The sequence below is a fragment of the Thermobia domestica genome, chromosome 17 (genome assembly GCF_964235325.1).
Source record: "Thermobia domestica chromosome 17, izTheDome1.hap1.1, whole genome shotgun sequence".
In the NCBI taxonomy this organism is placed as follows: Eukaryota; Metazoa; Arthropoda; class Insecta; order Zygentoma; family Lepismatidae; genus Thermobia; species Thermobia domestica.
The window spans coordinates 94500745-94518768 of record NC_137470.1 but is presented as its reverse complement, the minus strand read 5'-3'; the positions used below and the strand labels follow the sequence as shown (position 1 = coordinate 94518768).

Below are 18024 nucleotides of genomic sequence, written 5' to 3'. Positions count from 1 at the left end.
CTATTTTTTCTCTGTGCGATAAAATACTGAAAATCTATTCTGGATAAGGAAAGGAAACCAATTTCAGTATGCATTTGTTCTGGATGCTCCCGGCGGGAGCTCATGTGGTTCGGATTCCACATTAATCAGTAGGTCCACGTCTCATATAGCCTCGCTGCTGAAAGGGACGCTAAACTAAATCAACTCAACTGTTCTGGATGCTGGTTTATCAAGTCGACTTATGGCACATTTTACGGGGAAAGAATATTCTACCTGCTCTATTGGATCACACATGTACTACTTTCAAACTATGGGAAGTATTTCTGTGCTAAAACGAACGAAAAGAGGATAATTCCTCTTCATTCTGAAGAGATCATTAAAACTATGAGAACAAGACTGTGCATGTCCGTAAAAGAGATAGTTCTCTTTCGTTGTAATTAATTACTTTTAAAAAGTTCCAGTGGTCAGTGAGAACAGGTTCTAGTGTTGTTACTAAGCCAGGAATAAATCGCTGTTCTTCAGCACGCAGTTATATGTTATTACAAAGAACACACTCAAAATCTTATATATCACAATGTTAGTAGTGTCAGTAGCATTCATCATGACAGCAAAGATGGATTTATACTTCGCTCTATAAGAAGCGTACTCCATGATTCTTCGCACAGCCAGTTGTTAATCCATATGGTTTGTTAGTAGTATAATATTAGCTTCTTCGGGAATAATATTCTTTTCTAAGAATATTTACAAGTTACTTTGTTTCAGATCCAAAGAACTATGGAAAAATGAAGCTTCTCGAGAAATGCATTGAACAATACAATAAGGTAAGAAAATTGCCGCTATCTCTTTATATGTTTTTGATTGATAGTCATAAGGGCTTAAGTAAAAAAAAAAAAAAGAATCAGATGAGCCTAAACAAGCTTCAGAATATATCGTTATAAGGCATTAAAACCGACAAAATGCTATGAAATATGGTTACAGACACATTCCTTATTGCAGCCAGTCACGCGTCCATAATATCAAATAAAAGATAGTCTTTCTCTGGTCAAAAATTTATTACAAACTGCAAACGACCAAAATGTCACTTAAACCCTTATGACTTTTAGTTCGTAACACATAACACGTGTAAGATGGTGATACTAAAGGTGTGTGTACAGTGTCTGGACGTTATTAATTTTATAGTAGATCACCCGCTATAGTACATCAGGCGGTGTAAGGCGAGTATCACATCAAGTGTTGTGAAATGTTGCGAAATTAAACCTTTCTGAGTTTCACAGAAGATAAATCGTGAATGCGAGGTTGGTTGGTGGTACAAAAGTATCTAGGTATGCGATCAATGTGTTCAGTGTGTCTTGAGGATCAGTACTCAAGATGATCGGAACCTACAGAACACCGAACCATGAGTGGAGAGTAATATTGAAGGAAAAGGAAAACACAGTGACGGACTGCAGAACATTTCATATTGTTTTTACCTAGAACCATGGAGAAAATCCATCACAAGTGACTGCTTAACTCAATCAGCACTTTGAACAGCCTAGTGAAACGAAATCCAACGTGGTTTGCACAGTCAGAACATTTACGGTCGGGTTGCAATCTTCATATCATTATTTACCGTTAATAACACTTTAGTGCGACAAAAATAGTGTTAGGAGCATGTAAACTGAATCGACGATGATTGAAAACGTATAACATGGTTCAATCAGATTGTAGTGAGTCGGAAATTTCTACACCAAATTTTTAAGAAAATGTTTGCCTCACTCCACTTTTTCTTTCTCCCGACAATTAGCTTCGCTAATTACGACCAAGTATTCAATACCAATCTTCATACACTAAGTAACCGTTAATAAGAACACAAGAGATTAAGAAATCTTTCTTAAAATATCTTCTTCCTTAAATATTAATTTTATTCATTTTTGTTCAGATTACGAGCTGTTGTATTTCTTTAACAATCAAAACGTAAGATAGCTGTAATGCGTGTTGAAATCTTCAAATCTCACATATTCTTCTCACTAGCCTAACGACTCACATATTCTCTCCTTCTTTCTGCCAGTCCCCATAAATTATCTGTGGCTATTTCTTTTTAGAAAAGAAAGACTATTCTGTCCAAATAACTCCTTATTGCACAGCTACTATAGAAAAGAGGAAAGATATTTTCAGCGCAATGACAGTATGTCTGAGTAAAAGTTAAAGGTTATTTCACTAAGCAAACTAAACAAGTGTATTAATCTAAATTTTACTTCTCCTCTCCACTTGCATCAGAAGTTTAATTACATAAATTAAGTTGTTCCCTTCGTTCTTGACATCTTTCAGTGAAACTGTCAAAGTATGTAAAATTTGTTATTGATATATCCTACAGTTACAGTGCTTGACCAGACAACTGTCTGACATTTATGAACACTTATGATTCCTTGTAATTTCAACTCAAATGTACGTGTCACACTAAATTTTGATTTCCTGTTTTAATGTAACAAATGTAACAAAATGTAACATATAAAAGGTCTTCCTAATAATCTTGGTTCCTACCCTTAAACCTCACAAAATTATCGGTGTGTATAAAAATATCAATTATGGGTACCTCTCTCAAAGAACCGCCGAATCTTAATTGCACAGCGCATAATCTAATATAAATAAAATAAAGAGTTTGTTTGTGTGTCTGTCTGTGTGTGGCCTTGGGACCAGACGAGTGGACCGAGAGTTACCAAATGTTGGTCACGGATACCTTGGTCCAGGCCCCAGACAAACGCGAAGCTTTTTTTAAAAAAAATCGTATCAGGGGAGTTTCAGGGGAAGTTTACCTGGACATGTAACAGGAGTAGAAAATGATCGATATTAGAGTCGAATTCATAGTTTTCGCGGTCGCTGAGATCAATGGTGAAACTCTTATCGCAATAACTTCCAAATTCACCCTATTTCGCTGCGGGCCGGGGATCACCGGGGGGATACTGAGACATGTAAAAATAGCCTAAAATGACCGATATTAGTGTTAAATCCATAGTTTTTGCTGTCGCTGAAATGAATAGTGATGTTCCCACAGGCGTTGACTTTCAAATACAGCCCCCATGCGAAGAATGGGTATACTGAGCTAGTATTTAACAAAGTGAACCAATTCCGAAGCTCCAATCCTAGTTCTCGAAGAGAGTACCCTCGTTCGCACGATACTGTCTAGTACCGTCTGCAAAAGATAAGGGTTCCTTAAAACTTTTGGATCTCTATTGATCGTTGGAGAAAATAATCCGTCAACGGTGAGACGCCGACTCTGTGTCCTCGTCAACACGCAGACACTACTAATCAACTGCCGTCATCGTTCGGTGAAAACTAACATCACACTTTCAATGTAGATTTAGTTTCTTTTTCGAGCTTCTTAAAGCTCAACTGCGACTTGTCGATGATACGACTTATAATGCTGTACAACAATCTTTCTCAACCATCGACTCTCAAACCTTACCACATCTTATACTTGAGTGAATTCTGTGTGCGTGTCATTTATAAAGCGGACTGAAACATTCGTCACGTACCGCTAACAATTTCATTACATTTTTTAGTGTTGTGCTTCAGAGTTACCAATATTCATATACTATATCAAGTTCCGTTTTTAGTAAAAAGGAGTTAACTCACGTCGCTAACGAAGCCCAAGTTCTGAGAGGTCCTATTTTACTTCATGGAGAATCTCTCTCATACCGCGACTCACTATTAACTCCACTACTTGGGGGTCCACGATATTTCTCTTCAATGAATTTTATCTTTGAGTGTTTCTTAGTGCCACGCCTTATTATTCAATAACAAGGTTATGTTGATACTTACCTTCCATTAATCTTTCCTTAGGGCTCAAAAGTTGACACGATATCTACCATGTATCTTGGTCTATGGACTCAAACTTCAATTTAATAAATTTTTAATAACACCAAACCTCCGGAGTCGCCTACATTTTTGGACTTCCATAACGAAACATCACCAATACCTTTCGCTTTAACACCAAGAGTTACCGTCTCCGACTTCGTTGTCGTATAGCTGCAAGCCTACTGGGTTGAGCGTAACAGCTTTGGGACAAGATACTAACTGTCCTTCGCCCAGTTGAGTGCTTCGCCTCTACTGTTCGCTGGCACCACTTCCATCTTTGACCCTATGACCAAGAGACTATCTCATCCTGTACGAAGTCCTGTGAGAAGATTTCTAGGAACGTCGCTTGTGTTTCAGCCACTCGATTCTCAAGTGAAGGCATCTTCCGTCGTCCTTTGAACGATTTCTGTCATCTGTGTAATAGCCGCCTAGTATAGCCCACTTTGTATTGAATCTGTACATAATCACAGTCCCCTTGTAAAGAGTAGTTTAAGACAACTTGTGTGTTTGTATGTGTTACGCCTATTGGGCCATATCTAATTTATTGTCTAGTTGAAGGTGTTAAATCACTTTCCACCTGGAGAGCTGATTGGCTCGTTCAGAATACGGACCTATTTGAAGTCCTCTTATAAACAGTCTTTTTCAAGACTATTTGCTTATTTTCTTGTGTTACGCCTGAAGGTCCTTGTGGTAAGTTATAGCGAATTAAATTGTGATATATATATATATATATAATATATTTTTATCCGGTGGTTTGGATACACGTAGTTATCCAAATTTGTGTTAATCTTTTAGTTAGTGCCTTAAGCACCTTATTTAGTACGCCTAAATTAAATTTCTTGTTGTTAAGCGCTTGTGTCAATCTGTCACCTCTGGCCTACATTAAGACCTTAAGATCAAAGAAAAACTTGAGAGAGTGAAACAAACTATTCATTTGTTTGAATGCAAGTGATAGAAGCAGTGTTCTATAAACTACGAATCAATAAATTTTCCTACCAGTAGTCCTCGTGGTGCATGTTCCCCTCAAGCACCTACGTGCACGCTACAAGATGTATGTAACTTTGTTTCTAACAACAGACAATATGTGTGTATTGAAGAATCGAAAACAAGCTTACACTCCAAATTCCCTTCTCTCTACCATGACTCATGGCGGCCACAATGTGAGTACTATGGATCACAATTTTATCATGTTATGTGAGTGCTGTGAATACGCTCACACGTTCTATTACTACCAGTATTTATGTCGACACTTTAGGTGACTACCAGTACCATATGGTATAGTTGCTTCCCGCCAATGATGCAAGTTTCATCATCACAATGCGCCAATTAATACTGCTAGAATTGCTGAGATGTGGTATTGTTAACATTGGGATGACTATACAGACGATAACGTAACACATTCTTCAAAACCCGCCCGATACCCAAACCTCAGAACTGTTATTAAATACTTTGATTCAGCTCTGGAGCTCAAACACCGGAGCAAATAACCTCTAACATCGTTGATGGAATTAAACTGTAGGAGGATATTTGCTCCGGATACACTATTTCTCATTTGTTATGGAATGGAGGCATATAAGTCATATAACGATGAACTGCATTCGCCTGCACAATCCCCAGACTTCAACATAAACGTGGTCAGTTCTGGAGCTCAGATTCGGAAGTATATACTCTCTTCAATTATTACTAACGGATGTGTGTAGACTTTAAAGAATTGATTAAAAAATATAACATTAATCATTACACAACCTATAGAAGATTCTTCAAGTCTTGCAATCACTTCGTCTAGTCTTTCAATCTCTAGGAAGCTCTTGGAACTGTTTCAATGCACCACAAACTTTACGCTTCTTCATTTATTATAGGCAAAAGCATAGTACGCAAAACCGTCGCAGACTTATCTGGGGGCTGACTACACAAACATTTACCCACTACTTCTTACGGTTTTTGCTTTATGGAAATTAATATTAAAACCGAAAGTAATAGTAAGTTTAAAGCTTTTCCGGTTTTGGTAGAATGTTGTGGATGGTCATAATATGTTGTCCTGAGATACTGAATCGTTTACAAAAAACTATTTGTGTTATCTTATGCCGCTTCCATTCTATAACGATAAATATGGAAGCCGGAAATGGTTAATCTGAACTACTTCTGATTTGAACAAAAGGTTAATGCAGGAGATAGAACTTATCTGTGGGACCTTGAATCAATTGCAAAAATCAGCTTCTCGATTTCTTTTACCGTTTTTTCTCTGATATCTGTCAATAGACGAACGGACATAGGACGGATGAACAAGGTCGTTCTTTAAGACTTCCGAGACATATCCATAACAAAGTGTGGAAGTCTAAAAGGGAAGGAAAGAAAAGGGAATGTGGTTCGATCCAGTGTCTTATTGCTTTTCAAGTTTGGATCTTTCACTCTTCTCACTCATTCATGGGGATTCCTTTGAAATAGTATCCTACTTTATGCAATACATTGAGCTTTTTTAGCCCTAGCGAGCCCCTTTGAGCCTCAAGCCTACTATTTCTGTTTGTTTCCATATTTGGGTAGGAAATCTTTATTTCAGAAGCTAATATCTATTTATCAGGCAATATACACACTAAGTTTTAACAAATATATTTAACATTTTACTCCTTTACCTCTCTTCCTACTGTTCTTTACTCAGCGTTTTTACTAGAAATTTTGTAAATTTTCCTTCACTACTACAAAAATCCACCAAAAGCACAGTTGCTAGGACTCATTCAATTAAACTATTTTTTGCTCTTAATTATGTTATTTTTACCTTTTTGAAAACACGTTCATACAAGGAATGTTTCTATAGTCTACATTTACCCCTTTCCGGATCCTGGCTTTTTGGGCTATTTTTTAGACTTTCAGTCAAGCAGCTACTGTATCGTCACTATTTATCCTAGGATCATGGTTCATATCTCATTCTCTTCAGAATAGAGCTGGCTTTCAAATGGTACCACTTGCATGCTCATACCATATACCAGGAGCGGGAAAAAATGTCAAAGTGAAAATTTCGGAGGGAATTTTTTTTGTCGAACTTTGGCCCCCCTGGACCCCCCCCTGTGTGAACGTAGCCATCTAAAACAATCTGAGAAATAGTACTTGGTATACTGAATGTGTGTGCCAAATTTAAAGTTTCTATCTTGAATAGTAAGGGAGGGAGAAATTTTATCAAAATTTTCCACAATGCCCCAAATTACCACAAAACACTATGATCTCAGGGAAAAAATTCCTGAGATATCCCTAATTACCCTAGGGTCATGTGTCGCCCATATTCTCTTCTGAATAGAACTGCATTTCAGGCGGTACCATTCACATGTCTCCATCATGTATCTAAGGCGGGAAATTCCAGAAAAAGGGATTTTTTGGTCTAAAATTCCCTTTTTTCAACTTTTAGCACCTCTGGACCCCCTGTTTTAACGCAGAAATCTGAAAAAATCTGTTAAATACTACTCTGTGGACTGAATGTTTGTGCACAATTTCAATCTTCTAGGTGCAAAAATAAGCCCGCCAGAAAAAAATCAGAAATTTCCCCATGTTACCCTATACAGAAGTATATTTTGAAAAAAATTCACTGAGACGTCCCTAATTACCCTAGAATAATAATTCGACCGTCATTCTCTTCAGAATGGAACTGCCTTTCAGACGGTATGACTCACGTGTCTCCATCATGTATGCGAGGCGGAAAAATCCTGGAAAACGGGATTTTTTGGTCTAAAAATCCCTTTTTTCGGTTTTTCCCCCTCTGGAGCCCCCCTGTTTTAATGCAGAGATCTGGAAAAAATCTGATAAATACTACTAGGTAGGCTGAATGTTTGTGCACAATTTCAATCTTCTAGGTGCAAAAGTAAGCCCGCCCAAAAAAAATATACCCACCATGTCCCATTTTTCCCTATATAGAAGTATATTTTTCAAAAAATCCCTGGGACATCCCTAATTACCCTAGGACAATGATTCTACCGTCATTCTCTTCAGAATGGAACTGCCTTTCAGACGGTATGACTCACGTGTCCCCATCATGTATGTGAGGCGGGAAAATGACGAAAAACGGGATTTTGGGGGTAAAAATATTCCTTTTTTCAACCTTTTGCCCCTCTGGTTCCCCCCCTGTTTTAGCACTGACATCGGAACAAAAAATCTGGTGAATACTACTCGGTGGACTGAATGTTTGTGCAAAATTTCAATCTTCTACGTGGAAAAATAAGCCAGCCAAAAAATATTGAACATAGGCTTAGTAAATGAGAAAATAAATTTTTGACTTATGACGTCATCACCTCCTATGTCTGGACGCAGGAAGGTCTGAAACCATACGTAGCGTCTTCTACAAGGCCTCTGGACTTGGAAAACAAAAAAAACCCGGACGAAAAAGCTCAAATAGAAGAGAAATAACGCAATGTACCATGAAAAATGCGTATGGTACAGCGGGGGACACTTCTAAATGGTACAGCCATATGGAGATTTACGGCTAAGGTGTACCATTTAGAAGTGTCCCCCGCTGTACAAATTTGTACCATAGTATCCCCAAAGGGTTACTAATCATTCAACTTTCACCAAAGGCGGAAAGACAATGTACGAAGTGCAAAATGTAATGGACTACAGTATACGTGCAAGATTTAGTGAGAATGTTTTACACAAGCATACAAAAAGTTTATGAGCAGTAGTAGTTATATGTACTGTTTTTACGCAATAAAGGTTTCACAGTAATAATGTTGTAAGCACAACTACGTCTTACAGTAAGTATAATGAATCACAGCGTGTCCAGAAATAGCAACTCCTGGTACACTAGTCGTGTCGATGGAGTAATTCTCAGGGATCTGAGACTTTTCCGGTCTTTCTGTTATTAAACCAAGCGTATTTAAGGGTGTCTTGATATCATGACGAGGAGAATTGATTATGCGTCAATGATCGTAGTTTTATGATATTTTGGATATATATATATATATATATATATATATATATATATATATATATATATATATATATATATATATATATATATATATATAATGGTTGTAGTTTTCAGGTTAGTTCCTGCGGAATTGTGAGTAACGTTCTCACATTGCATTTTCACACTCGACATTTCATAGCCTCGTTATGTTGTAGGAAAATACAGTTCATCGAACCAAGTTTGAACGTTTTCTTTTATAAACTTTGGGACTTCTGGGAAGCTAGGAAAATGTTTCTCCCATCGCCGAAGCTGATCCTTTGATCTCACCTCTTTCTATTTGGGATGGTCAGAATCACGGACGGATTTCTCTTCTTACTCTTTTAAAATACGTAATTGCGATTCCTTTCTACTCGAAGTGACATCACCTTCAGATGCAGTTCCGAGTACAACACACTCTTCCACGACATCCTCCAGAGAATAATCCATGCCGTTCAGTTCTTGTCTTTCATCGTCATTTCCGAGAACTAACGTTGTAACTTTCCTGGCTGAAACGCAGCACCTCTTTTCATCCAGTCGTCCAGCACAATTTGTAGAGCATTTGATACGTGTCTTTCCTGCGGAGTAAATAGCGTATGCAAAAAGAAGCATTGCGTCAAAGGCAGTATGAAGTTAAGTAGGATTAATTACAACAATCTGCTTGTCTTTGCAACTCATTATTGTCATTATGAGTGAATAATTGCACTGAATGGCATGCTCTCGTGTAAGCAATATCACTTCTTTATCTCACCAACAGTCAATATAACGTTGTGTTTCTTTGCACAGACTCTTATCTGCTCTCTGTCGCATGTAATTCGCACATACTGATATATCGTATCACCCATGCATCACATCTAGTTACCAGTAAAGATACATGCCTGCTTTGCGTTCTCAACACCACAGCGCACATATTACATTAACGTGCAGGGGAAAGGAACGACTTTTCAGTTTTGCAATGAATACATGGTTTGCCTAATTTCTCATTCTGCTCTCAAAGGACCTACAGACGCATACCTTTGGCGTGTGGAGTCCTTGCTTCGATCTCCGACCAAGAAGGTTTTCTCTGGGTGCTCCCCTTTCCTCCTACATTCTCATTCTACCGATTTATCATCATCATTCACGTCCCTTAATCATCCGTCTCCTTTAGTCTAAAGTGCATAATCGTGGGACGTTAAACGGAAAGATTTCATTTAATTTTATCCTAATATGTTTGTTCATTTTGTGATATATGCTTGTATCATTCCACGTTAAAATATATATACTTTATTATATGTAGAGGGATAATAATATAACAGATAGATAATAAAATATTACTAACTAATTTGTTATTTTATTTCAGAGTCCTACAAACACCACGATAATAACACAAACAGAAAAGGAATTTGCACTACGTCGCAAACAAGTCGAAATGAACATTGAAGAAGGAGATAAATTACAAGGTTATTTAATTTCTAGTATTATAAGTATTTTCTAAGTATATATATATATATATATATATATATATATATATATATATATAGGTGGCCCATTTTAATCTTTCCACGGATATATCTCGAAAACAGTTGAACATAAATGAACCGAACAAATATTCAAATAGGAAATTCCATGGGGCAAATCAAATGATGTTATCGCGGTGCCCCCAGGTCCGAATTTAATGGGGGCCCAGGGCCCAACTTAGAAATTTCGAACGAAAATATGGGTCAAGTGATACCTATTTCGGTAGATCTTCATACACTAAACAACGTTGTTGCAAAAGATTGTTCATATGGGTCACCGTTTTCAAAATGGCAGCAAAGAAATGGTGCCTGTATCAGATAAAACGTCCAGTACCACTAATATGAAAACGTTTGGAGACAAATGAACAGAATAAAACTCGTATAGAAAATCACAGAGAGTATTTATCATTCCACGGCTCGAGAATAATGTGACGAAGAAAAAGATTATTAAAGTATAAGTGACATAATGCAAAAGAGGAAATCTAATTCCTAGAAAATCATCATTCCAACCTTCTCCGTAAGTGGGTGAAGCAGGAAGGGAAGGAACTGTGAAATTGCAAGTGAGAACCTTAGTTTTTGCAAATTGTATCTACAATTATCTGAAATGTGTTTTTATAAGAGATGTCTGTAATACGAAAAAGTAGCTGAATGCTTGTTAAATTGTGCCTTCCAATTTAATTGCAGGCAATGATTTGTGCAAAATGAATCAACTGAAATGAAGAACAAATTTGTCGAACAATGCAATTTTAGAACATCTGCACAATATTGGTTCGGTTCTTTTCCTTCTATGCCTGCTTGCATCTGATGGAATATGAGCTTAACTGAGATGTTGTCCATAGTTACTTCCCGAATAACTTTCAGCGGTAATTTCAGTTGTGATCCTCACTAACGAAATGGTTCATACTGATGCCTCCCAAACATCTTGCACGCACCGGGCAAAATACTTGTAAGTTCCAAAAATGTATTATTAAAACCTTTGCTTCTCATTTCAGTTGCTTCTTTTCTCCCATCCAATCACACTTTGCAATATAAATGGGTGTTAAACTTGAAAGTGAATTTCACCTTATTTTTATTCATTACAGTACCAGCCACTTGTACACACTAGTGTTTCAGACAAACCATACCTATTGCAAATAAAAGTGGGGTTCTTATTTGAGATTCTACCATTCATTCCCGCTTCAATCACTTAAGGAGGGAGACCTGAAAGATAATTTTCTAAGAATTAGATATCTTCTTTTGCATTATGTCACTTATACTTTAATAATCCTTTTCTTTTTGCAGTATTCTCGAGCCGTGGAATGATAAATACCCTCTGTGATTTCCCACACGAGTTTTATTCTGTTCACTTAGACCTATCTCCAAACGTTTTCATATTAGTGGTACTGGAAGTTTTATCTGATACAGGCACCATGTCTTTGCGGCCATTTTGAAAACGGTGACCCATATGAACAATCTTTTGCAACGACGTTGTTTAGTGTATGAAGATCTATCGAAATAGGTATCTCTTGACCCATATTTTCGTTTAAAATTTCAAAGTTTGGCCCTGGCCCCCATGAAATGCGGCCCTAGGGGCACCATGACATCATCATTTGATTTGCCCCATGGCATTTCCTATTTGAGTTTTTGTTCGGTTCATTTATATTCAACCGTTTTCATATTAGTGCTACTGGACGTTTATCTGATACAGGTAACATATCTTCGCGACCATTTTGAATACGGTGACCGATATGAAAAATCTTTTGCCACAACGCGTTTTAGTTTTTAAGGATCTATCGAAGGAGGTATCACTCGGCCCATGTTTCCATTTAAAATTTTAAAGTTGGGCGCTGGGTTCCCTTGAAGAGCGGCCCTGGGAGGCATCGCGACATCACCATTCGATTTGCCCTATGGTATTTCTTATTTGAGCTTTTGTTCAGTTCATTTATGTTCAGCCGTTTTCAAGATATTTTCGTGGAAAGATTTAAATGGGCCACCCTGTATAAGGTATGATCTATAAAAATTATCATAAATGAATAAAACATAATTACGTGTACTAATCCTCCAAATGTTGATGTCTGTTTAAAATATCTCCTATTGCATACAACGTAATTGTCCCAACACTTTTGCCAGTCATAAAGGACATGTTGGAAGACTTTTTTGGACAAATCCTTCAAAATCGCCTCTACAGCTTTCTCTACTGCCTCTGAAGATGCAAAACGCCGTCCCCGGAGGCATTTCTTCAAAATTGGAAAAAGAAAGAAATCAAAAGGGACTAAATCATGGCTATATGGAGGATGGGGTACACATGGAACGTTGATCTTTGACAGATAGTCAACTGAATTTCTGTACTGTTCTTCGCGTATCACTTCCATGCTGCCTTATGTGGAACTGAAATGACATGTGTTTGAACGGCTGCCAAGGCGACATTCCTGATGTCATAGCCTTCAGACTTGCTCGATCTATTCGTCACATCTCCCACTACATAGAAGTGTTTCGCTTTCTGTGCCTTGGTGTTGTATTCGCTTCACATACACACTGATCAAGAAAATAACGGAACCTTCTAAATCAAACAAAACGAATTAGGTATTTTACCAACTATAGTTCTTTTTATTCAAAATACATCCCTTCCGCATCAATACACCGCTGGGCATATTCAACCAATGCAAGCATGGAGTTTTTAATGTTCTATTTTGGAATAGCCTCAATGATTCTGGTCACGCCAGACTGGACTTGTGTAACATTGTCATAAAGTGTTCCTTTCATTGCCAATTTTAATTTTGGGAATAGGAAATAGTCACATGGCGATAAATCAGGCGAATACAGGGGATGTGAAAACACACAGATTTATTTTTTTTTAGCCAAAAAGTCACGAACTGCAACGACTCTGTGATGTGGTGCTTTGTTTTGCAATAAAGACCAACCGGCTGGCGCTCAATACCTGGGCCTTTTGCGAACGATTAGTTTCCACAAATGCTCCATAACACCCAGATAATATTTACCATTAATAGTTTGACCCTCTGAACGAATTTCCGAAGTATAATACCATTCGAATCGTAAAAACAAATCAACATTGCTTTCTGACGTGACTTTTGTAAATGCAATTTTTTCGCTTTCGGAGAACCTGTGGATTTCCACATAGCACTTTGGCGTTTTGTTTGCGGGTCGCAATAGTCTCACAATCAGTTTCAATCGATTCTTCGAATGCTCTGTTCTGTCCGGCTGTTTTAATCAGGTCTTTGCAATGTTCAACGCGAGCGATTTTTTGGTCTCAGTTAAGATGTGCGGAACAAATCGAGCACAGACTTTCCGTTTCTTTAAATCCTTTGTCAACATTTCGTGAATCATGTCGTATCTGCCATCCATCTCACAGTCGAATTCGCATCGTGGGCAATCATTTTACGCACTTGTTCAATCAACTCATCACGATTTTTGTTTTTCGGTCTGCCTGGCTTTGGGTCGTCTTCCAGGGACTCACTATCGTCTCGAAATCGCGTATACCACTCGAACACACATGTACAATATAAGCATTCATCACCATATTTTAGTTTGATCATTTCCGATGTTTGTGTAAATGTTTTACCTAGCTCGAAACAAAATTTAATATTGGCTCTTTGCTCCATAGAGTTTTTGGGACGATGTGTCACCAAATACACTCAATTTTCTTGCTATAACTTGACACTCCGTTAATCATTTCTCATGATTGTGGTCTCGTTTCGTTGTGCAGATAACCAACTTTCCGATGATATGTTGCATCAATAGATGGAGCTAGTGGTTATCTGTAAAAAAAAAAGTTCCGTTACTTTTCCCGACATTCTGTGTATATCGTATTATAAATGAATAGGAACAATTTGCAAAGTAGGTGTAAATTTAACATTTTTAAAGTTCTTTATTTCCAATAAGCGGTTAGGTAAATATCACTTTAACCCACAAACGTCCAAGACCAGTTTTATTCGTTAGCAACTGCCTTGAACAATACCGTGTTACATCGAAAACCTGAGAAGAAAACTGAACGAAATTCGTACAACAAGAGAACGGGTAGTGTGCCTGAAGTGGAACAACGGGGGTTTGGCTAACTGAATGATATAGCCCATGTAACGTAGTGAAAAATAAAGTGGGTCACTGGTGGCACAAGGTTAATTAAGTATCATACATAGTTGACAATTGACATAAAGATAATAAAATATTATACAGCAATTTGATATTTCAATCCATTCCGGAGAAATGAAATACATAATGTCTAAACTTCTTTCAATGACAAGATTTTTCGAGAAATGTTTAAAATGGTTGTTGCTTTCCTTTGTCTCTATAGCATTACAGCAATAAATTTTTGGCAGTTTTAATTACAATATCTTGCAATTATATACTCTAAGCAATGCCTCCAACTTTAGTAATGTTTGTCATAACTACGGAATGAGCTGATATATAAAATTACTGTAATCTGCGTTAAAACTTTTCGTCTATTGAGAACCGCAAAACTTTTTAGATCTGATATTTGTCTAAGCAATTCTTTTTATATAAGGTCTTTTAAAAGAAGTAAAATTTCTAGTCCTTCGATCTTATATATTCGCTATAAGACACATCATGATTGTTGTTGACATTTGACACCAAGATGCTTTGGATGTTTATTGCTACACTCTTCTCAGATGCGTTATTATTGTTGTGGAAACTTCTAAAATCTGGTCGTTTGCGACACTACAGTGCCCTTAGTTTGTAACACTGAATAAATGTGGTATTGTAAGTTTTCGTTTAGCATGTAGATTTGAAATATTTATGTATTAACCTGACTTAGTGACGAAAAGATAGGACTTAGTATAGAATTTGTAACACTGTTAATCTGGAGGAACAAAGTAAGTCAAACCATCTTCCCCTGCTGATATCTGATCCGTATGAAGTTTCAGTGATTTTCAACGAACTTAAAAAAATCGTTACTGAATTCTCTCTCTCTCTCTCTCTCTCTCTCTCTCTCTCTCTCTCTCTGTGTGTGTGTGTGTGTGTGTGTGTATGTATGTATGTATGTATGTATGTATGTATGTATGTATGTATGTATGTATGTATGTATGTGCCTGTCTGTCTGTTATTTGCGATTTTTTAAGTTTGAGCTCTGCACTCGATGGAGTATCAAAAACTATCTGAGGAAGTGATGGAATTTTTCGCGTCACTCTTACCGTTCTCGAGACTGGCCAGAAAACGGCCGATTTCTGGAGATTTAAGGAGCCATATCTCGGGAACCGTAAGTTATAGAGAGATGATATTGGTATTGATCAATACCTAAGAGGATGCTAAATATTTTGGTACCAAATAGTAAACAGTGGCCACCAGTTAATATCGATAATGAAGTTTTTAGCATCCCCTTAGGTATTGATTAACGCCAATATCATCACTCTGTGACTTACCGTTCCCGAGATATTGGTCAAAAAATAGTTCCGATTTCGGGAGATTTAAGGAGCCATATCTCGGGAACCGTAAGTCATAGAGAGATGATATTTTGCTCATTTTTGCGAGAAACAGAAGAAAGTGCGGATAAAAATATCTAGTTTTACATGTAGGAACAATGACAGTTATCCTTACCTCTCCATCTCTCCATTCTTTTTAAGTTCGTTCTGGCAATGCTCTTGGAGCATTCTCAACTGGTTATTTATTAGTTTAAAATTTACTACGACATTGCAAGATAAATGATTCACATCATAAATTTAACTTGTTTATTTCATGGTTCCAGTTCTTCATTGAATACTAATACTTCTAATTTTAACATACAAGTATTATAGATTATATTTATAATAAATATATGAAATAAACGATGCCCCACACGGGAAGTTTTTTCCAACAAAAGATCTTTGCTTTTCACATTATCTTTCTAATGATTGAACTAAATTACACACCTTGCCGTTTAAAATTTTTGGCCCAGCGTCCTATAATAGTGGGCCATATGGGTCAAGCCGAGCACTCCATTCGATGCACTCTTTGACATTCTCCTATCTTATTTTGTGTTCCATTCTTTTAGCCCTAATCGTTCCATCCTTTCATCCCGAACCATTTATAAGCACTGGAACTTTTATCCGAAGCACCTGGTATAATATTTATTTAATTTGTCATTTTATAATCTCATACATACAATACAACATACAAAACTATTACTTATGTAGTAGATCTAATTGTTTTGAAAAGCATGTTTCACTATGGCTAATCTTTGGGTTCTGTAAAATCTTTCAACGGCCACTTTATGCTTTCTTTCTAATGTAGAAGTTGTTCCTTGTGTTATCTATAGTACAATGCCTTGTTCCTATTAACAGAGAAGATTTCTGAAGTTCGACAAGAAATGACAAAACTGAAGACTGATATAGCATTGTTAAGTGCTGTAACGGGGAAGGAGTTTCTCGAGCTGAACAATCTGATAGTCTCCCATACGAAAAACTTTCAAGAGGACATTGCTTTTATGACTGCAGAGGTAAGAGATTATTTGTTTCTCTCTGCAGAGGTAATTCTTGCCTTTATCTTATGGAGTTTGTTTATTATTCACTTTCAAATGTAGAAATAAGTAATTAATTTTATGTGAAATGTTAGTAGTTATAACTGAATGTTTATTGATGTACATTTACAAGTAAAAACATCACTTAGGAGCTTTTGTATATGTACAGATGATTATCAAAAGAATGGAAAAACCTAAAACATGTTATATGGTAATATTGAATTGACTTACCAGCGCCTAGCTGTTGTTAGTGATGATTTAGGTGATCGCCTGTGGTACATGTGGCGAGGTAGAACGATATATGTATTGGAGGTTGCAGACGGTGATGATGCAATATATGAGACATCTTGGTTAGCTTATACATGTGTCAAAGATGCCAAGTATATTAAGAATATTGCGAGTAACAATGGCAGAGGTGATGTCGGTGTACAGAACTCATTGCAAAACAACACCAGTGAGGAGTAATAATGAACCGAAGTTAAACCTCAATGACAGAAATCGCTGAACATTGATTGAGAGTATTACTAATAACTGTACACTGAAAGTGGTGAAGGAGATGGTGGAACTCAATAAGCACTCAAATAACTTATTGAGATAATCACAGTCGGACGCGAATTCCATAACCTGACCCTGCGCGGTCACAGCACAATATGAAAACCATTGATCACCGCCAACATAGATTCAGCTTTTGTTTACCTCAAATAATATGATTACGAGGACATACAAAGTTGTACTTCTGATGATTGGAAACACGTAATATGATCCAATAATCATCTTCCACCTAATTTTCAACAGCAGAAAGTATTTACTGAGAGTGGATGACAAAAGAGGCCATTGTTTGAACTGCCTCCTTCCCACTGTGAAAGATAGCGCCTCTCTGATACGGTGGGCCACAATTTTCTGGTATTAAATGAAATATGTGATTAATCTCACGGGATACATTAATACCACTGATTGTGTGCGCATTTTGTGTGTTGACGTGCATCCTATGATCCTGATTTTTTCTACAAATACACGATTTTCCAATATGATAATTCGTAAACTCACCTTGCTGAAGGATTAAAGGCGCAGTTTCACGAACATTGGGTTGAACTCCTATACCTCCCTCGGCTTGACCATTCCCTAGACTTCAAACCTCAGCATTATTGATCTAATGCAGTCAATTCTAGAGCTCAGAGTCCACAACACCAAGATCTTTGATGACAGAACAAAGTCTACATTGCACAAAGAGTGTTACAAAGTTCCTCTTTAACTATTCATGATGTATTTGCCTCCACTTCACAACGAATCACAGCTATTATGTAGATGGTGGTATCTATCCCTGTTAATTAGGCAAGTAGCATTGT

At 37.1% G+C, this 18024-nt stretch overlaps 1 protein-coding gene across 1 annotated transcript in view; it reads left to right on the top strand.

Annotated features, from left to right (window-relative positions):
* Positions 1-18024, top strand: part of LOC145673904 (uncharacterized) — a 78506-nt gene that overhangs the window by 18012 nt on the left and 42470 nt on the right. The window contains exons 2-4 of the mRNA XM_081743713.1: positions 742-800; positions 10077-10176; positions 16503-16657. Of these exons, the coding sequence (XP_081599839.1) occupies positions 742-800; positions 10077-10176; positions 16503-16657 (314 nt within the window). The remainder of the gene's footprint in view (positions 1-741; positions 801-10076; positions 10177-16502; positions 16658-18024) is intronic.